Source organism: Tyto alba, unplaced genomic scaffold, assembly GCF_018691265.1.
Source record: "Tyto alba isolate M040663 unplaced genomic scaffold, T.alba_DEE_v4.0 Super-Scaffold_32, whole genome shotgun sequence".
Classification (NCBI taxonomy): Eukaryota; Metazoa; Chordata; class Aves; order Strigiformes; family Tytonidae; genus Tyto; species Tyto alba.
Genome location: NW_024881307.1, coordinates 7,779,958 through 7,800,129, shown reverse-complemented (window position 1 = coordinate 7,800,129; position 20,172 = coordinate 7,779,958). Strand labels below are relative to the sequence as shown.

At 42.4% G+C, this 20,172-nt stretch overlaps 1 protein-coding gene across 4 annotated transcripts; it reads left to right on the top strand.

Annotated features, from left to right (window-relative positions):
- The first annotated feature begins 15 nt into the window (after positions 1–15).
- Positions 16–19,275, top strand: BCO2 (beta-carotene oxygenase 2). Of its 4 annotated transcripts, XM_033005538.2 has the most exons (14): positions 72–188; positions 1,642–1,719; positions 3,667–3,736; positions 5,284–5,488; positions 6,562–6,773; positions 8,257–8,372; positions 10,299–10,401; positions 12,567–12,695; positions 12,838–12,998; positions 13,562–13,729; positions 16,061–16,198; positions 16,909–17,091; positions 18,087–18,197; positions 18,579–19,275. In XM_033005538.2, exons 3-14 carry the CDS (start codon positions 3,715–3,717, stop codon positions 18,690–18,692), a joined length of 1,662 nt encoding a protein of 553 aa, XP_032861429.1. In that variant the 5' UTR covers positions 72–188; positions 1,642–1,719; positions 3,667–3,714; the 3' UTR covers positions 18,693–19,275. The 4 variants fall into 4 exon arrangements, with proteins under 4 accessions (XP_032861428.1, XP_009972495.2, XP_032861429.1 ...); XM_033005537.2 differs by lacking the exon at positions 3,667–3,736 and having other exon boundaries at positions 16–188; positions 1,681–1,719; XM_033005539.2 differs by lacking the exon at positions 1,642–1,719 and having other exon boundaries at positions 75–188.
- Positions 19,276–20,172: the final 897 nt, after the last annotated feature.

The window sequence follows — 20,172 nt, the reverse complement described above, 5'->3', positions numbered from 1 at the left end:
TCTCTCCAACCCATCCACTAGTGCTGGCTGCACACTGCCCTCCTGGCACCCGTACCTTTGCCTGACCATCTCTGATCTGATGCCTTCTTCCCAGCGGAATATGTTTTTCAAAATCCTTTTGTCTGCCGTCTGCCTCCTGCTCGCTAATTTGCAGGATTTCCTCTGCTCTTTGATGCAATTCGTTCCAGGTAACGCGCATAAAGAAACAAATCCTTCTATCCCATCATCTTGGAAAGGGGTTTTCTGTTGATGTTGAGAGCTGCTGCTGACACAGGTCGGGAGAGCAATTTCATTTCTATTGATCAGAAATTAGAAACTAAACAATTTGAAGTGCTTGTTAGAAGCCAGGAATTCTCTGTTATTTATTGCGAAGATAAACAGGAGAGGCAAATACATTGCACAGATTCCCTCGGATTACTAGCAGATACTGATGGTTTAGAGCTATAAAACCAGTAGGCAGAAAATTCTCTCTGCAAGGGAACCTGCTGTGAGATGCATAAGCAGGCTGTGAAAGGGAGAGGATTGTTTAGAGCTGTGACATTACTGAAGCTTTGATCTGAACATACGAGTGGGAAACTACTTGATCTTGTATCACCACCGAACTCTCCAATTTGTGACATCATTGCACAGCTTGAGCTTTTTTTTTTTTTGCCTTAAGAGAGTGAGATCTGTTATCATAAAATAGGAACCAATAAATCATGACTTAATTCACCAGAATCTCTGCTTTTTGATGGTGGTGGTGGCAGCAGTTTCCTCCCCTTTAGAATCAAAAGATTGCTTCTGGGGTATCCAAAGATCTGAAAGATTCTCAGGCTTGCCATGATATGCCACCAGAACACATCCGTGGATACAAATTTAGGAATAGGAAGAGTCCAGGAGGTTTCTTTTTCACTGCATGTTACTAAGTTGGTGTAAGACGTATATCATCAACGACATCTGTGAGATGGAAGACAGAAAATTCAGAGGCACAGTAATTAATGCAAACTAAATGACCAGATATTAAGTCTAGCATTGGGTATGTTATATAAAACAACCTGCAGTATTAGCATTTCGGTGGGTGATAAAGTACTTGACTGTTGGGGAAAAAAGCCTATATGCATAAATTTATGATGTTCTTTTGATCTGCTAGCAGATTGCAACAACTCTATAATCTCATTTAAACTGGGGCTCTCTGCTAAATTTAAATTCTCTTCCACTCTACCTACATAATCCATTGTGCTCTGAAGCTCAGCTGCATAGGAACACAAAGAGCTGTGTTTCTTGTCTTGATTACCTGAGTGACATGAAAAGCCTGCAGATTTCCTTGCCTCATTTTTTGTATCTTTTAGAAAACTATGGATTTTTCCCTGACTTTTGCTAAGGTCTTTTTGAAAAAGCTTGCTGATACAGAATTGTCTCAATTTAGCTAAAAGGTGAGAATCGTTAAAAGGAAACCCCTCTATTATTTGCTGAGGCATTTGAGTGAAACAGTAATGATAAAAAAGTGTGAATAAAATTTATTCCATCCAATATGTTTCCTGTGACTCCAGGAAAATCTTCCTATCTCACCAGTTGCTCATAGTGCCTTTCTAGGATAAGTGTACCAAGGACTCGATTGTGTAAATCAATATTTAAAAAGAAATTACACTTTCTTCATCTCAGCAAAAAGCCAGCCCTGAAGTGTAGAATCTATTTCTACAGGTGTCTTTGGGAAATCAACAGATATTTCATACGCAAGAGGTATGCACAGTTCACAGTTGCTTTTCTCCCTTACCTCCCTTTGACAAGCCTTTCTCTATTCCTTTTCTCAAGTTCTTTTCCCCTGTGTTTTCTGTCACTTCTTTTATGTTCTTCTTTGCTCCTTTGCCTGTTAGCAAGGAAGTGGGTGGCTGAGCCCCTGACAGTGGGAAATCAGTAAGCTAGATGGAACAAGGAGTTGAGTACAGGGACTTCCCAACAGACACAAGGCAAGTGCAGCGACTTCAGTTCAGAAATGGAACACTCGGGTGAGCTGAGGGGTTCAACCCTGGGGAAGGCAGAGGGTGAAGGCTAGAGTCTGGATGGCAGAAACCAATAGGTGCAGCAACTTCAGTGTGGGGTGGAGGGATGAGGGGAGCCGGTTTGCTTATCCTGTCATTCCAGTCTGTGATTTACAGGGAACATAATGTGAGCCATATCTTGTAGCAGAGGATTTGCTAATCAGCTGCGTGGTTATTCTGAATTTGCATGAATCCTCAGGGAAAACAGAATTCTTGTTTCACTCTCCCTGCTTGAAGAATATAAACTGTGAGCATTCTGTTTACTCAAGTCTGCCCTTAAGTCTGATCCTGGATGTCCTCCTGAGTCAAGCAGTTAGTGCAGTTGCATGTGAGGACAAATGGTGGTGGTCCCTGTGCCTTGGATTTGAATACATAGGTTAAAATCAAAGTGGATTTGCTGTGTCCAATGTGATTTCCATTTCATGGCTAGCAAATGGCTTCTGTGTTTCCTCTGTCCACTGTTAAAGTTTTCTGTCCCATTGTCCTGGTTTTGGCTAGAATAGAGTTAGTTTTCTTCCTAGTAGCTGATACAGTGTTTTGTTTTGGATTTAGTATGAGAATAATGTTGATAACACACAGCCAATGCTGAATAATGTTTATACTAAATCGAGAATTTTCCAGCTTCTCATGCCCTGCCAGCAAGAAGGCTGGATAGGCACAAGAAGCTGGGAGGGGATACAACCAGGACAGCTGACCCAAACTGGCCCAAGGAATATTCCATACCATATGACATTATGTCCAGTATATAAACTGGGGTGAGTTGGCCAGGAGGGGTGGATCGCTGCTCAGGGACTGGCTGAGCATTGGTCAGCAGATGGTGATCAGTTGAATTGTGCAGCACTTGTCTGTCTAGGGTTTTCTTTCTGTCCCTTTTTGTTATCTTATTTTTCATTACAACACCACCAGTAACAATTATTATTGTTGTTATTTCAATTATTAAACTGTTCTTAACCCATGAGTCTTACTTGGTTTTGATTCTTTGCCCCATCATACCTGGGGAGGAGTGGGCAAGCGGCTGTGTGGTGCTTAGTTGCTGGCTGGGGTTAAAGCACAACACCCACCCATTTCTGTTTAAGTACAGTTTAATGTCTGCTTCACTGCTACCCTACCCAAAGCAGGTGGGGTAGCTTCTTCTGTACAGAAACTTTTTCTAGATCCTTGTCCTTGGTTCCACTGTTTCTGGATATAAATAATCAGTGCTAGGATGTCAGTTTCTGACCAGGAGAGAAATTACGGCACACTGCTCTTTGAATGAAAACAGTACGTGAACGAACAATGCCAGGCTATAATAATTCTGTAGTAATTGCTTACAATCTGTAGAAAAGATTTGAGGAAAAATTGCAGTGCTGTATTTGGCAGTGACTCTGCTCTGATGTGCTTTGGTAGGAAGGAATTTTAGATCTTAAACCTATATGTAAAGGTTTGAGGTAGAAATTATAGTCCAAAAATTAGATTTTTGAGATGTCAAGTTGTAATCTGGTGCAAACAAATACAGTAAACCCCATTAGGACTGTAGTGCCTTTGATTTATTGCATATTCAAGTTCTTCTATCTTGGAGTATAGCCAGAACAATAGAGCCGAGTCAGTATTTAATTTTATTTATGTGTTAGCCAACAAATAAAACCTGTTTATCTTCTGTCTTTTGCAGAGATTGGTGTCTTCTTGGGTGGCTAGATGTTACCATAAGTTAAGATTTATGACCGAGCTCTTACCTGAAGGTGATACACCTTTATTACAATTGCTCATGAACAGAGCATTAAATTAGGAAGTGTTTGTGTTCCATCTGCTCAGTGCATTTGAGAACAGGTGCTGATAAATGCAACAGTTTTCAGTATTAAATGATGATTACATTTGGAGGGTAGACTTCATTAGTTTTATTATTTTTTTAATAGGAAATAAGTGTAGGATGTGCAGCCATGGTAGTTTTTTTTTCCCTCTTTTTTTTTTTTTTTTTTTTTTTTAAACACAGCTGTGGTCACTCACAGATCAGCAAGAAAACGATTTCCTTTGATGTGTTTATTCTGTTTTGTACTGTCCTGCATATGTATTGCAGCAGCCTGATTTTTCTTTTTTTAATGAATGCAAGCCTTTCCTGTGCTGGCAGGGGGGAATGAGTGGCACTAGGGCCTTCTGGTCTTAGCGTCATGTGCTCATTAGCCTGTGTTTGATGCTGCTGCTACTGATCAAATCTCAGAATATTGCAGTTGCATAAAATTCCTGCAAAGAACCTGTCTGACCACACCCCCTCAACCACCTTTGCCTTGCTCAAATGCTGCGTGGCTTTGTAGATGATGATCACTAAGGCACTCCCTGACAATGTCTTGTTCCCAGATCAGACCAGTGATCTGCAATAGTGAGACAGTTTACATAATGCAAGTAAAAGACACTTTTTTTTTTTTTTTCTGCTGTGCCAAGTTTAGAGGAGGTCATTGCTTATTTTTGTCTTCTGTTTCTTGTCCTGAATCTCTTCAGAACAAACTCACCAGGTCAAACCTGTTGGTTTTGGATCTTTTTTCTTGCACCCCTCCCTTCCTCCTGGCTTTTCAGAATTGTCCTAGAATGTCTTGTCAAGTTTCTGAAAACTTCTGTTTTGACTCATCTGGGTCTCATGTTTTGATTGCATTTTGCATGCATTACTGTCAGGATCTTCAGCTCCTTTGAGTTAGCACGCAGCATTCCAATCAGTTCATGCGTGCTTGGTGCTTTTGTCCTCTATAAGGGGGATATTGCATTCAAATGAGGCTCCGTCAGAAATTATCCTTTTCTGCTATTGCATATTTACGTACCAAGTAAATCTGTTTAATTTTTGTCATGTCCTGTAAATGTTTATCAACTGAGTTTCATTTGTGTTCTTCCTGACTTCCAGTTTTTGTGGGGTATGATTATTTTTGGGGTTTGTTTTGTTTTGTTGTTTTTTTGTAAGAGGGTGAAAGTCAGCGATTGCCTTTTTGAGCTTCTTTAATTAAAGGAAAAGTTCTCTTCTTTCCTGTTGTCACATATTTTATTACCTCATTTGGACTGCAAAACAGGTGTCTCTAATGGATTAATTGCAGTGGAGTTAAATCCACTGGATTTTCAGCTCCCTGTAAGTGTGTGGGGTATTATGGGAATACAGCTTTAGTTTGAATATCCACTACAGCTTGGTTGCTTGCAGAATGCTGAATGCTATTCTCCTAGACATCCAAACTCAAGCTCTAGCAATTTTCTGTTTATTCAAGTGAAACTCTTAGTTACCTGCTTTCTGTTCCCCCTACTTTCTTTGCAGGTTTAAAGAATTTCCTGCCCAGCCCATCAAAAGAGCAAATCACCTTCCACAGCCCCAGGGGTTTGCAATGCATCTCACGCTTAATGGAGACAGTAGAGGAGACCCCTCAACCCATCAGAGCAAAGATCAAAGGACATATTCCTGCATGGATTAATGGCAATCTTCTGAGGAATGGTCCTGGGAGGTTTGAGTTTGGCGAGGAGAAGTAAGTCCAGGTTTGGTAGGTTTGTCAAAACCTAAAGGGGACCCCCCCAAATGTCTCACCACTGTTTGGAGCATCTTGTAGTTTCTTTTTAAGTAGGGGAAGGAAGAAATGCTTATGTTGTCATTATTTTAAGAACAGTTGCTCCCTCATCTGGAAACTCCCAGTGGGCTCTCTGAAAATAGGAGCAGGGTTAACTTATTAAGGTTGGAGAAGGTGAGTCATAGAGAGGCTGTGACCTACTCAGAACAATATAATGAGGGAACAGAGCCAGGGATTAAAACATCCACACTCCTAGTCCTTCATCATTAACAAAAGTCCATCCTACAAGCAGTCTAAAATCCAGGGCAGGATTTGTAAAGTTGATTGCACTAAATTGTGTGAGTTGTTTTAGAAGAAAATCCATCTAATTTTATAAATAATATATTAAAATATTTCAAGAAGGCAACTACTGCCTTTGGCTTGGAATCTGCCATTTTAGCTAATTGATGAATTTAGCTCTTCCTCCAACACAGCTGATAGCAGCAACTGGCCAAAGGTGATGATAATCTTACCATATTTCCAGAGACAGACCATAAGGTTTTCTCAAAGTCTCAGAGATCTCCTATTTCGAAGAGAATAGCATCCTGCTAACAGCTGAGAGCTAAAGGCTCCTTCTTGTGCATCTCAGCTTTCAGTAATAAATTCTAGTTTGTTGTACATTAAAGCACAAATTCTATTCTCTATCCAGAAGTCTGCAGAGTGATCAGTTTACCAGTATAGGTCATTTCCTCCAAAAGCTTATACGCAGCATTTTCAGAAGTCCCTGAGGTCCACTTTCAAAAGTATTATAGGAAGCCCAAATCTCACTGAAAGTCAGCGTCTAACTTCAGGTCCCACAGCTGCAAATACATTTAATTTGTTTCACTCAAATCTGATGTTTTCCCAGACTCATCACAAGGCTATATATGTTTAAGTGTTCACGGGATCTGGGCATTAGCTTTTTACAAACAATAATAAACCTAAAGGCAAGAGGGAACAGTAGAGCGTTATATATAGTGCCCAACTCTTGTTCTCTTATTTCTCTCTTCTTGAAGATTTAACCACTGGTTTGATGGCATGGCCCTGTTGCATCAATTCCAGTTGGAGAATGGCACAGTGACATACCGGAGCAAGTTTCTGCAGAGCAGTTCCTACCTGACTAACAGCCAGCACAACCGCATCATGGTTTCAGAATTTGGGACGCTGGCAATGCCAGACCCATGCAAGAGTGTCTTTGGGCGCTTCATGTCACGCTTTGAGATGCCACGTAAGAGGGTTTCTAAGAAATAAGAAATGTTCTGAGATTTTCTTGGGGAACTTGTAGTTTGGTGTAAAGGGAGATGTGAGGAACTCTGGTAGACCTGTTCTGAGCCCATATCTTTCTTAGAAGATGACCCCTTGGAACAACAGCAACAAAAATGCAAGTTGGTGTCAGACTTAGCTGGGAGAGGCACATTCAGTTTAATGTTTTAGTGCCACTTCAGCTTTTCAATTGCAGAGTTTGTTGCAAATTTCCAACAGAAATCTTTCCCCAAAGAACACCCTGTGCAGTCCTGATAATGAGCATTACAATCTGAGATTCCACCTGAGACAGAGCTTTGCCCTTAAAACACCTTGCCTTGCTAAGCTTGTAAGGTAAGTGGGCTAATCCTTCCCTTCCTGTACTAAGGTGCAGGAGATGATATGAGTAGGCTGAGAGACAGTATTGCATAGGAATGGGAGTACCATTGCCTACAGAATGCTCTATATGTTAGGAAAGAAATAGGCTTAAATGCAAGCAAAGCACTTTCCACTCAAACCGGAACAGACCTAAAGTTTGCAACTTGTTGCTCATGTATATGTCCATCTTCTGCTTCTTATCTTCCCTGAGGAGATGGATCCTGTCCTGCCATGTCATCTGTTCTGTTCAAAGGTGCTCATACCTTCACTCATCCGTCTGCCTAGCTCCCCAACTCCCCGCCCTACCCCAGGTCTGTCAATAAATTGTAGAACTATCTAAATCCCCCATCTTCTTTTCCAAGCTTCATCAGGTTGTTCCTGCACACCCTTGCCTATTGGACTCTACACACATGTAGGCTATGCCTCACTACAAGAAGGCCTGTCCTCTGGGTTTTTCTTATATCAACTTCAGGCTCTGTGTTCACCACACATTGTGGGGGAATCAGTTTTTTCTCAGCCACCTGGCTAGTGAGTTTCAGCTCTCCTAGGAGCAGCAAGAACAGCTCTGGCTGTTGTGTGTGTGTAGCTCTCAAAAGGCATCTCCCTGACTCAGTTTTAAAGAGAAAGAGAATAGGGAAGAAAAAGCATTCCCTGTCCAAGCCCTGTCACACAAATAGCATCCCTGCCCTCCCCTGAGCCCAAGTTGTAGCTTCAAGTCTTGCATCTTTTGTTTCCAATGCTGTAGATCAAACATGGTACTCTTCATATGGCTGTCAGAGGAGAGGACTTTGACAAGGAAGGAAGGGGAGACAGATATGAAGAAAACAAAGGGCTCAGAAACAAAGGGCATATGGGGTATGAAGATTATCTTGGCTTCACAGAAGTGATTTCTACAAGAACCAGTCCTTGTCCTTTTATCTTGAACTCACCTATGCAGTTTCCTGAATGCCTTTGTAGATTAGTGAGATATTTCTAATCACAGAGGGATTACTGATACTGCAAATGGGTTTATTTGATTAAACAAATCTAACATACTGTAATGTCACATGAACTTAAACAGCACTGTGTACAACTCCAGGATTTCGTTTCAGAACCAAGTGACAATGCCAGCGTGAACTACGTTGTGTATAAAGGAGACTATTATGTCAGCAGTGAGAACATCTTCATGTACAAAGTGGACCCAGAAACGCTTGAAACGAAGGAAAAGGTGTGGGCAGGTGGGACAAGGGCATTAGTTTATGGTACAGGAGAATCACTCCTTGCTCTTTCTAAGAGCAGCAAGGAGGAGTGGAGATTCCAAAAGAAATGATCGGTGCAGCTCTGGGCCATAGCCATAAGCATCACTTCATGGTGTGCTCAGGTACCTGAAAAATCTACTTAGCAATAAGGCAGCTCTCATGAGTGAAGATTCAGTCACTGCCCACTGTGGCAAGCGAGGGGAGAGACAGATATAGACTCATTTCCGTTGGGGTACAGCTGGCATTCTTCCAGTGCACTCGCTACTTGTCTGGACTTGTCTGTACCTACCAGTGTGTGAAGAAAAAAAGTGCATACAGGAAGAAGTTAACGTCACTCATTTCAGATCTGTATTCTTGCCCTGTCTCTTCATTTTTCCTATCTGTTCCTTCTATCTCCTTCTTACACCCACACTCCAAAATGGCCCTTCAAAGACTTGACTAAAACCTCTGTTGCAAATCGGTGGTGAAGTCAATGCGAAGTCAGTGTAAAGTCAAGTCAAAGTTCAGCCGCCGTTTTATTTTCTCCCATGCTAGCAAATGAACAAAAAGGGTAGAAGTCTTCCTGTATGTTCTGTGTGTCATCTCACAGGAGTGTGGCTATATTTGAGGGAAGAATATGACTTGCAAAATAACAGCATAAGCTGTATGTCCCACTGCCTGCACCCTTAGAGGAGATTCAGGGTTTTGCTGGGCTGGACAGCTGTAAGAAGGGCTGAGGAAGGATTCTACCATTCCTAAATCAATATTAACTACTGCGCCTTTAATATCACAAAATGCCAGGCTCTGCGCACCCTCAGATCTCAAGGAAGGAATTCCAGGAGTCCTTCCTTCCCTACAGAATAAGTTGTGAGTCATGAAGACACTCTGTTTATGAAGTATAGCATGCTACTCACATATTGAAATGGACAGTTTGAGGATTTGCTATTTTATCTGTTTTGTAAACCATAATGCAGTGATGAAAAGATGCATGGATATTTTTAGTTTGAATGTTCAGCTCTGTTGAGCCATCTTGTCATTAAAAAAAAAAAATTTCCCTTAAGATGCTTTTTAGATGTAGACCGGTATTTTTTAGCTAAGTGAAGAAATGGAAGGGATGATTTCACGTTTAAACTCTCCAATTTGAGATGCCTTAAAAGGACATGATTTTCTAAGCTTCTGGTGGTGTGGCACTCTTTTCTGCTGGGACCTTCCAAAGGGTCTCAGGTTGGATACTTGAAAGCCATTTTTTTAAACTTTTGGAAAAGAAGCATATCTTCCATGCGTTAATGTTTCAGTGCATGGATTGATCTTCCTCCTACTTCTTCCTTCAGACTTTCTTCCCAGCACATCCCCTCCTCTGTCTGAGCCCAAACCACATTCTAACCCGGAAACTAGGAATACATGTTAACAGTATTCACAGTTGTACCTTTGCCCTAACTGTTCCCTCTAGCTGTAGACAGTGAAGCTAAACTGTTTTCTCTGTGAGGAGAGTAAACACTGTCAATTAGCTATGGGTGCTTCCAAAAAGCTTGGTGATTTTTTGAGGCAGTGACTGTCTCTTCATGCATGTCTGTCTGGTTATTACATGGGTCCTAGCTAAAATGCTCATATGGGCAACATTCCCACTGTGTCAGCACTTCCTGCTATTCGTAATATTCATGTCTCCCAGAGAAATGGCTAGTTCTATTAGTCCCATTTTACCGGTACTACTAACACATAGAAATACTGTTATTTTTCAAGGATTTTGGGAATACTGCAGGCAAAATGAAGGCTGAAGTCCAGATCCCACATTAGGGCTGTAATCATCAAGCTATTCCTCCTCAGACTTTGACAAAACCAACATTTTAGAAAGACTGTGGCTTGCTACAGATCAACAGGAAACTTCTATACTGACTGAAAATCTTTGGCATTTGCAGGTGGACTGGAGCAAATTTATTGCAGTGAATGGGGCCACTGCTCATCCTCATTATGAGTCTGATGGGACAACATACAACATGGGCAATTCCTATGGGAAACATGGTAAGACTGGGCATGATCAGGCCTGGCTTGTGGGCAGGGTGTACAGGCTGCTGCTTGCTGCTGCTTCAAGGAGGAGTTGTTAAAGAGACCTTGAAATTGCTGTTTCTCTCTATGTCAAAATGGTGACAGACAAGATTAATCCTTATTTCAGGGTGTCAGTCTGTTCCATAAAAATGGCTTCTCCCAGCACTTTGTTTCATATGCTTCTGACTTTGGCCTGTGAATATCCAATAGATCCCCCTCTTCCTCTCCCGGGCTTTGATAGCAAACAGGAGAATGATTTTTAAAGTCCCATCCAGTGTTGAAGCCTGATCTGAAAAATTTTGACCATTAGCCACATGTTTTCCACTTCCAATAATTGGCTTTTGATAAGGACCATACGGGTATATACAGGAGAGAAGGTGGAATTTATTACAATGACCTGGCTATGTTATAGCAAAGCTGAATTTTCTTGGATATTTTTCTTCTTCCCAAAACGATGAGCATTACATCTAGTTGGGATGTAGTTACTTTGACATGGCTGCTCAGAGCTAGCATTCACCATTAGTTACATGAAAGCCTTCTTTCTCAGATGCCTGAGGCCTGTGAAAGCAGCCGCTGCCCTTTATTATGATACCTCAGGCTGGTTCCAGTTCACTGAACAGTTGCCCAGTTTTGATCATTTTTCATTCTTGCTGTTTTCATTTCCTTTTGGCTTTAGCAATATCTAGCTTTGCAGCACATGCTGTTTTCAGCTGGAGAGACCAAACTGTAGATTATTAGTCAAACGTGCTGTTCTTTCCTGCCCATATGCTCAGATTTATTAAATGAGTGTCAGTCATCACCAAGGCTCTAAATTTTAATTTCCTTTGATACACAAGCTATGAACTTGATTTTCTTCCTGTAGCAGATGGAAATACTAATGTGGTAATGATTTAGCAGCAAATCAAGATTTCTTAATGACTAGCAGCACTTAATCGTTAACCATTTTAAGGATTTACAAAGTGATTCAGTAAAATATGATTAAAATAGTGACTTAACTACAGATTTTAAAATGACAAGAATCACATCAACTTAGTATAAGATAACTTGAATATATACATATATGTTCATAAACACAAGATGTACAAACAGACGGACAAAAATATTTGGATCCAATGAAATACATATGTACCCACACTTGTAAAAACAACTGTGTATACCCAAACACATAGATAGGTAGAGAAGTGGGTGAAAGAGAAACTAGCCTACAGTTCAAATTTCCCTGTTCTTGAATTTAGAGTAAATACTTGTAATGCATCGGCATTCTGCAATGGATGATAATTGAGACTCGAGGGGGGTCAACTTCACTATGGCTCTTCATTGGCTTTAACAGCAGACAGTACCTCAAGGAGCTGCTACCGGGGAGTCATCCCAACTCAGGGTAGATGGTGGTCACAGGCCCGTTGCTATTGAGAGCTGAAAGGGTCTTACTTGGGGTCGCTGCTTCTAGGGTCCAAGATAACTTACTTTTGTCAGGTACTTTTCCACTCTGGCCCAACTCAAGTGATGAAATATTATGGTGTTTTCCACCAGTTGCATAGGCCTAGAACTTGCTGGATGTGCAGTTCTGTTATTGCCCTGCCTTTGCCATGTCCCAGGTACAGATGTACCAGGCTGTCAGGAGGTGATGGACTGTTATTGCTGCTCCCAAGTGATAGGGAGAGCAGGAGCCAGGCATGCCAAGGGGGTGCCTTAATGCTCTGGTCCTCTGCCATTTGCAATCCATACTGCCCTAGGTTCGTATGTGGCTCGGGAGGGGGATGTAATCACACCAAGAACCAAGCGGCTCAGCAAAGGAGGGGGAGAAGGGGAGGAAGGAATTGCACCACCACACTTCTTGATCCTGTTGTTATAGGATACTCTGAGTTAACATAAGGTATTCATTGCAGACAGCAAAATTAGATGGCAGTCTACCAGACTGAGAAGATCCTTCTACTTCCTTTCAAACTTCTTCGTTTGCTAGGTAATCCTTTGTAGATTGTTCTGTTGACTTGATAACTGGTTTCTTCTTTTCTGCTCAGTTAAGCTATGACCGTGGTTCCTAGTATTCTAGGGAAACAGAAGGGAACAGAGCCTGACTTGGGTTTCACGAATGTGGACAGCCTCACATCTCGGTAGTGTTGAACACCCTTTCTCTTTTCCAGGGTCTAGGTACAATATCATTCAGGTCCCTCCACAGAAGTCAAACAGTAATGACACATTAGAGGGAGCGAAAGTGCTGTGCTCCATTGCTCCAGTGGATAAGATGAAACCCTCCTACTATCACAGCTTCGGTAAGAATGCCTTCTATCTCAAACTCTGTGGATTTAGCCTACTGTGAGGCAGAAAGGGCTGTTCACTGCTCTCTGCCCCGACATTTTTTTATCATCTCATTTGCGTAATGCTTGGATGGTATCTCCTTCCTCCTCTTTTCAGGAATGAGTGAAAACTACATAGTTTTCATTGAGCAACCCATCAAGCTGAATCTGTTGCAGATTATCACTTCCAAACTCCGTGGGAAAGCCATTTCTGAAGGGATAAGCTGGGAGCCTCAGTACAATACTTGCTTCCATGTGGTGAATAAGCACACTGGGGAGGTAGGTAGATCTTTGGCCTTTCCAGCAGCTGTTCAGCCGTAGCTGTAATCTTAGATCCCAACTGAAAAGTGCTGGGTAGCAACCACAGATAGCTGTATGAATCAATCCAGAAGTTACTGCAATATAGGCTTTATAAGCATGGGTGTAGTTTTACTAGAAATGGGATTACTTCATGCATTTTCCTCCCTATTGATTCATTTATTTGCCATCCCTAAAAGAACAGGCAGAAATAAGCAGTTTGGGGTACCTGGGACTGCAGCAGTGAGACTGAAATGCAGTTCCCAAGTACTACAGAGTATAAGAAGGTCAGTCATGTCCTGGGAATGATGCTACAGGGATGGAGCCATGACAGCAGGGGGCCTATCCTGGGCTGCTTTACATTTGGGCTTTTCTTCATCTGGTTTTGCCTACTTACGGCTTAAAGCAGCCGTTCTGTAGTAACTAAAGGACACAAGACAAATACCAAGGAATGAGTGGGGAATGAAATGTGGAAGAGAAAAGAAAACTGAGGTGTGGCTCGGATCTTTAGAGAGGGAATTTAGCCTCCTTTATGTTCACTGTAGGTGTTGCCAGGGCAGTGGTACAGTAAGCCCTTTGCTACTTTCCATCAAATCAATGCCTTTGAAGATCATGGCTGTCTGGTCCTTGATCTGTGCTGCCAGGATGATGGAACAACTCTGGCTGCTTACAGACTTCAGAATCTGCGGAGGAGTGGGGAAGGCCTAGACCAGGTGAGATCTCTGCATTTGTTTTGCATAGGATCTAATGGAGCCCCATGCTGGTTGAGTTACTTTTCTGATGCAAGGCTCAGGTTAGTAGAATGGAGATCACTAGGGGGGACCACAAGGCAGAGGATGTGAACTGGGGGAAGGAACCACAACTATATGGAAAAACTAAAATTCTGATCTATTGATATGTTGGTATTTTTTTTCCTTTTAACTCTCTTAGCAGATAATCTCCATAGAGCATTTCCTTGAAATGTTAAAAAGTGCTGTATGACACAGATCTCCATCAGCCTGGCAAAATGTACTTCTGTTTTAAAATCTCATTTTTAATGATGCTTATTTTCCATATCCCTGTGTAATAAAATTTTTCCCCAAGAAAGTATGCAAAATCAGTTTTTGCATGACCTTTAAAGGGCAAAATAAAAAGAAAACCTATTGTATAAAGGCATTACTTCAGAAAACCAGCCTTTATTATGTAAATCACAGAAACACAAACATCACAGAAACCCCTACATTGTTCCTCACATTCACCTCACAACAGCATGTACTCATAAATCACTTATTATGGCCAACTCTGTCAAAAGCCATGTTAAAGCCATGTAAGAGGCATTACTTTGCATAGATCACACACTGGAAAAGTGGGGGTGCTTTCAGTTTCTTGTACTGCAGATGTGTTTATTGGAAACCCACCATATTGTGGGTGAAGGGCAGGCATTTCTACAACATGTTCAGACAAATCTGAACTTTGTCTCTATGTTATGAGCTGTCTAGAAGCAAGTCGGTTTTGATCTGAAAAGTGAATAGTTGTGTCCCCCGTAGGGTCTTTTTGTTCCTTTTTTGTTTTTTTGCGAAGATGTGGTGAACCGTAATTCAAGTACATCATAGAGTTTACATGACCATTTGCTCTGCTAACTGATTCCAGCTTTTGCTCAGCTTTCTCTTAGCACAAAAGAGCTATGATTTGATCTGTCTGAAGGTGTCCTTATGTCAACATTAGGCCACCAACACCCACATTCTTTAACTGACAAGTAGCAGAGCCATTAAACTGTATACACACACGACTGCAAGTCATATCAGGATGGAATCTTAAACTTACGCTGAAAGACTAAGGCATGCCTGAGCATGATTTGTCTGTTTTCCCCGAATCACGCTTAGTGCTTTTGCTTGCTGACTAAACCATGTTTTGTCTGGCAGAGTTCCTCAACCAGTCAGCTTACTGTGGCTACATAAAACACACAAGTTTTGAAAATAGGGTTTCAAGATTAACGCATACGATTAAAGTGAAGTTTCACATTGAGCTGGTGAGTTACAGATTGAAGTAACTGAAAAACACCAAAACAGGGTCCTTGCCACCTATTTTATTTAGAAGGTTTACTATTTGGAAGTACTGTGGGTTCTGAACTTGGCTTGAACAGAACATTAGGGGCAATGGTGGAATTACTCCTCTCATGCATGCCACTGAATGTCTGCCACACCAGGGGCTGCTAGTTTGCTCTTCCCTTTGCTACCCAACTAAATCCACCACTACCCTAGACTTCCCAAACATGAAGTTCATGTGTACCTGAGAATGGAAGAGGAAAATCATGCAGGCTAACTTCAGCCCTTGAACTGAGGTACAGTAGTCTCCTTCTTCTCACCTTATCATCCAGGGGAGAGGGAGGCTTCTCCAGAGACTGATGTAGAGATCTTAGTCAGATATTTCCAGTCATCCTCTGGACAAGCCCCTCCTTCCATTAATTTCACAGAAAGCCAACATTTATGCTCCAAGATAACAGCAAGCAGTATGGTCAGTGTCTCTATCATGTTGTCACCCCATAAAGATCTGAGACAGTCTACAATCAAGCAGTTTTTATTCTGAAGCTTTGTAACTACATGCAGCGTATATACTTAGAAATTTCTTCTTCCATGCATGGTTCGTATTATTTAAAATAATGTGGAAGTTTCTCAGTGCGTTGTTCATACTCAGGCTTCCAAAGTGGGACTGCCACTAATCACCATAGGGCTATAGAGGGTTGGTTTCCACCCTCTATAGTGCAGCATATGTCCCAGTGCTGGATTTGGAGGATAACTGAGTGATTTGCATACCCAACTCAGCATTAATTACTGTGAAAGCAATGCTGAGCCATTTAATTCTTTCTCTTTTTGTTTTCTACTGTAAAGTACTGGAACAAGCAGAGCTCCTACCAGAACTTGGTAAAACACATAATAGAAAGAAGAGGAAGATTTAAAGGGTGGGAGGAATGTTTAAAACTTCAGAATTGTTCCCAAAAAGTGCACTTAGCCTGACATGCCACTCTCTTCTCTCTCCATCACCATCACTTTCTGTCTCTGTAATAGGTTTATGACTCTGTATCCCGAGCTTTCCCTCGTCGTTTTGTTCTCCCACTGAATGTGAATTCAGACACACCTGTGGGGAAGAATCTGAACCCACTGTCTTATACATTGGCAACGGCTGTGAAAGATGCAGATGGCAAGGTATGTGTTAAAGACTTACATAACTGCATTTATGGATGTGGTGAGATTGCCTGCGACAGTTGACATGCCATGCTATTATCTTCTCAGATCTTGTCCACCAAGCAAGCAAGCAAGGTTTGGTCAATACTAAGATCTGACTTAGTATCTTAGTACAAAGACTACCACATTTCCTTAAATGAGAGAGCAAAGACAGATTGTGATTTACCAAAAGTGGCCAAATGGATTATAAGCCTTTGTGATAATTGGCCACACTTCAGCTTCTTCATTGACAAAATCCTCCACGCTTTCACCTGGGTACAGAACTGCTCTTTGCTTCCAGCTCTTAACAGCCCTACATAGTGGCATTTCGTGGTATAAAACATGTTGTCCACTATGAGCGGAGCCATCTCTGCACATACTGTGTCCATCAGATTGCTGAGTGCCAGACCTGGGATTTTCTGAGCTAGCAGTGCAGGAATACACAGACTTGCTCCTGTTTTTCACATTAGACTGATTCTTGAAGTTTCTAAGCTCTGCAGTGATGAGTCAGTTCTTTGGGTGAAACAGATAAGGGAGATGGAATTGGTGCTTCCACCTGCCTCAGTGCAATGTCAGGCTAGTCTTTAAACATTTCTTCTCCACTGTGGTTGTGCAGTGGGTTGGTGGGACCAGTTAGGACTTCTTCCCAGTCAAAGGTACACTGACACTAGTGTAATGCATACTTCTTCTAGGTCTGGTGCACACATGAAAATCTCCACCCTGAGGGCTTTGAAAAGGTTGGAGGCTTGGAGTTCCCCCAGATCAACTACTCTCGGTACAATGCCAGGAGGTACCGTTACTTCTATGGATGTGGTTTTCGGCATTTGGTTGGAGATTCTTTGATCAAGGTTGATGTAGAGACCAAGAATTTCAAGGTGAGGTGAAGTGAGATTATCTTTTTTCAGCAATGGGAGTCATTCCACTGAACTGGCCTTGAAGATATGTCATTTATTTGGCGCTTTACTCGTTAGGGGTCTTCATTCAAATGGGTCTGAGATGAGATTCCTAATTTCATCTCTCACCTAGCACCTTATGAATGTGAAGACCAGAAAGGGTTGGATAAAGTGCATGTGTCTTCCAGGCCAAAGAAGAGTCATCTCTCAGCAGACAGTACAGAAAATACCCAAGTAGCATAGGCAGTTGGAGATAATCTGTCAAAGTATTTAAGGCTCAGGCAAGAGACAGAGTTTACGATATTTCCAACTGCAAACACAAGCTGGGATTTTGCCCTGTGTTTCCCTCAAGCAAGGAATAATGATTTCCAAGGCATTAAATGCTTATAAATCAGAGACTTTCTTGGAGACTAGAAAGATTTGGGAATCCTTAGAAAGATATGCCCATTTTAATTGTTCTGCTCCAGATACTCATTTTGCAGTAAGAGTGCCCTCCTTCAGCATAGCTTTGGGGTGCTGTGGCTCTGCCTACAATAGGAGCAGCAGCTGTGCCCTCACGTGGTGATGGTGATAGAAAACCTCTCTGTTGACATGGCATCTCTCTCTCCACACTGCCTGGGTGCAAACATGATCTGCACTAGGGTGGTATAAAGGTGGCTGTGCCATCTTGGGTGGTGGTGAGTTCTAAGCATGTAGCTTATACCTATGCCAGCACAAACTGTTTGATGAAATGAGTAATAGGAACCCTTTTCAGTGCCTGTTTGAATGATGCCTGGCACAGTGGGCATGCTGTCACAACAATGGCACCATCATACTACTGGAATCAAAAGAATTAATTAGAAGGTTGAGCTATAGATTTCTTGGAGCACAGAGTATGCCTGGGTATTTTTGTGGGGAGCATTCCAACTTGCAACTCTGCTAACTGTAGCAAAGTATTAATGAAATGAAACACATCCGTATGTTACTGTGTTTGCTAGATTTGGCAGGAGGATGGATCCTACCCATCAGAGCCTGTGTTTGTGCCAGTGCCTAACGCTACGGCAGAAGACAGTGGAGTCATCTTGTCTGTTGTGGTCTCCCCCACTGAGGTAACTTATTGATACTAGTTTGTCAAAGTCACATGGTATTAGGTATACTTTCTAAACAGCTAAACTGAATTCGAGGTTGTCTGGCAGATACTTCTAGCACCATGCTGCTCCCCAAGGTGTGTGCCTCTGCAACCGCCAAGCACAGCCAGGCAAACTTCAAGTAGGAGTGTACCTTGGAATGTTAGTGTTTCTTGAATGTCATCTGTGACTATCAGTGCTCCTGGCCAACTGTCTTACAGGTTTAGTCTGTATAGTCTGGTTGTACCTGGCTGTATGGCCTGGCTGTACACTTGGGCTCCCTTGTGTGTGACAGATATAGTGCATTCCACAGCAGGAAAGTTCAGCCTGGGCATTCATTCTGGCTTTCTTGTCATCCTGCAGAACCAAAGGGCCTTTCTGCTTGTCTTGGATGCAGAGACTTTCACAGAATTGGGTCGAGCAGAAGTTGCAGTGCAAATGCCTTATGGATTCCACGGCATCTTTATTTCCAGCTAACTGAAGACCTTGTCACCTCCTGTAATTCAGGGCCAGGTCAGGCTCAGAAAGAAACCTCTGCTTTCTTTAACCTCCCGCCTTTGCATTATGCCCTGGATGAAGGAACTGCTTTTTCTCTATCATAACCTTTGAGTTACTGCTATATTCCTAACAATATACAGCAAAGGGTCTGAGGAAGGCAGAAGCCCCTTCACTCAAACAGCCCACTGCTTTATCTTAATTTTATCACTATCTTGATGGACCAGTTAGCAGCAGTTCACAAAGGCTGCCATGTGTAAGGCTTGCAAGGGAGAAAATGGAAACTAAGGTGACCGTTACCTTCATTTGGTAGCAATGCACTCTGAAGGAAAGAGAAGATGAGTGCTTAGGGCAGTGGCTTTGGCTGAAATGTGTAAAGCAGAAGAGAGGAGTAAAACCAACTAGTAACAGGCAGGCCCAGTGAAGGGATGTAATTTCACCCTTGTTGCATCAAAACTGCCTTCAGTGAGCTCCAGAAGGTAGATGCAAAGACTTACAGAAGCTGAACTTGTAGTGCTTTCCTCTGTACACTAGCGGTGCCCTCAAATAAAACCTTGTGAAGTTTCGTCCTTTCTTTCATTGCCCTCACCAGACCCATGGCTGACTGCTGTGCCACAGGAGGTAACAGGTGCAACCCCAACACATACCTTATTATGTTACATGGTCTTGTAGACATGCATGACACATCTCCACCGTGCTCCTGCTTAAACAGGATAGCTGGATGCAGCTCTGATGGCTGTTTCCTGCCCTTGTCACAATTCAACCAGTATGAAACTTGGAGAACTCCATTGTGTCTTTGATATCCCTTGGCTCTTAAGTTGAGCAGCTCAAACTCAACACCCTCTCGTGTGCTTGATTACTCATCCAGGCTCCTACAGTTCTTGAACTCTAAGGTGTAGGTGGATAGATGTGTTGAGGGAAGCCCTCTATAGCAGTTCACTTGCAGGCTCTGCCTTTCAGAACACTGAAAAGAGAAGGCTTCCAGGAGAATGGATTCCTCTCCTGGCTTAAGAACTTTTTATATTGTTTCACTGTGACATGACTGGAGAATGTTTTGAACCACTTCCTTGAGCAAAAACTGAGCCCTCGTGCCCAAGGGTTTGAAGGAAAGCCCTTGTCTCCTATTTGCAAACTTGCCTATTTTTTTTATATTATTTTTTTTCCCCCACTCCTGATGTTCTGGAGGCCAGCCCAGGCAGAACAGAGCCAAATCAGAACTGACTGACCCTACCCAGACAATTCAGCTTTATCTCTTCTCTGAGCTTTCTTCGCCTTCCTTGCAGGCCTTGGAAAAAGACAAGGGAGAGAAACGAAGATTGTACACTGGGGCTGCAGCACTGGGAGAAGGCAGAGGGGAGGCTCATGCCAAAGCTGAGCTGACAAAGCCACTAGATGGCAAACACCTCCCGTTGCTGGTGCTCCAGCTCTCCCAACTGGCTGCCTCCTCTCCTGCAGCCAACCC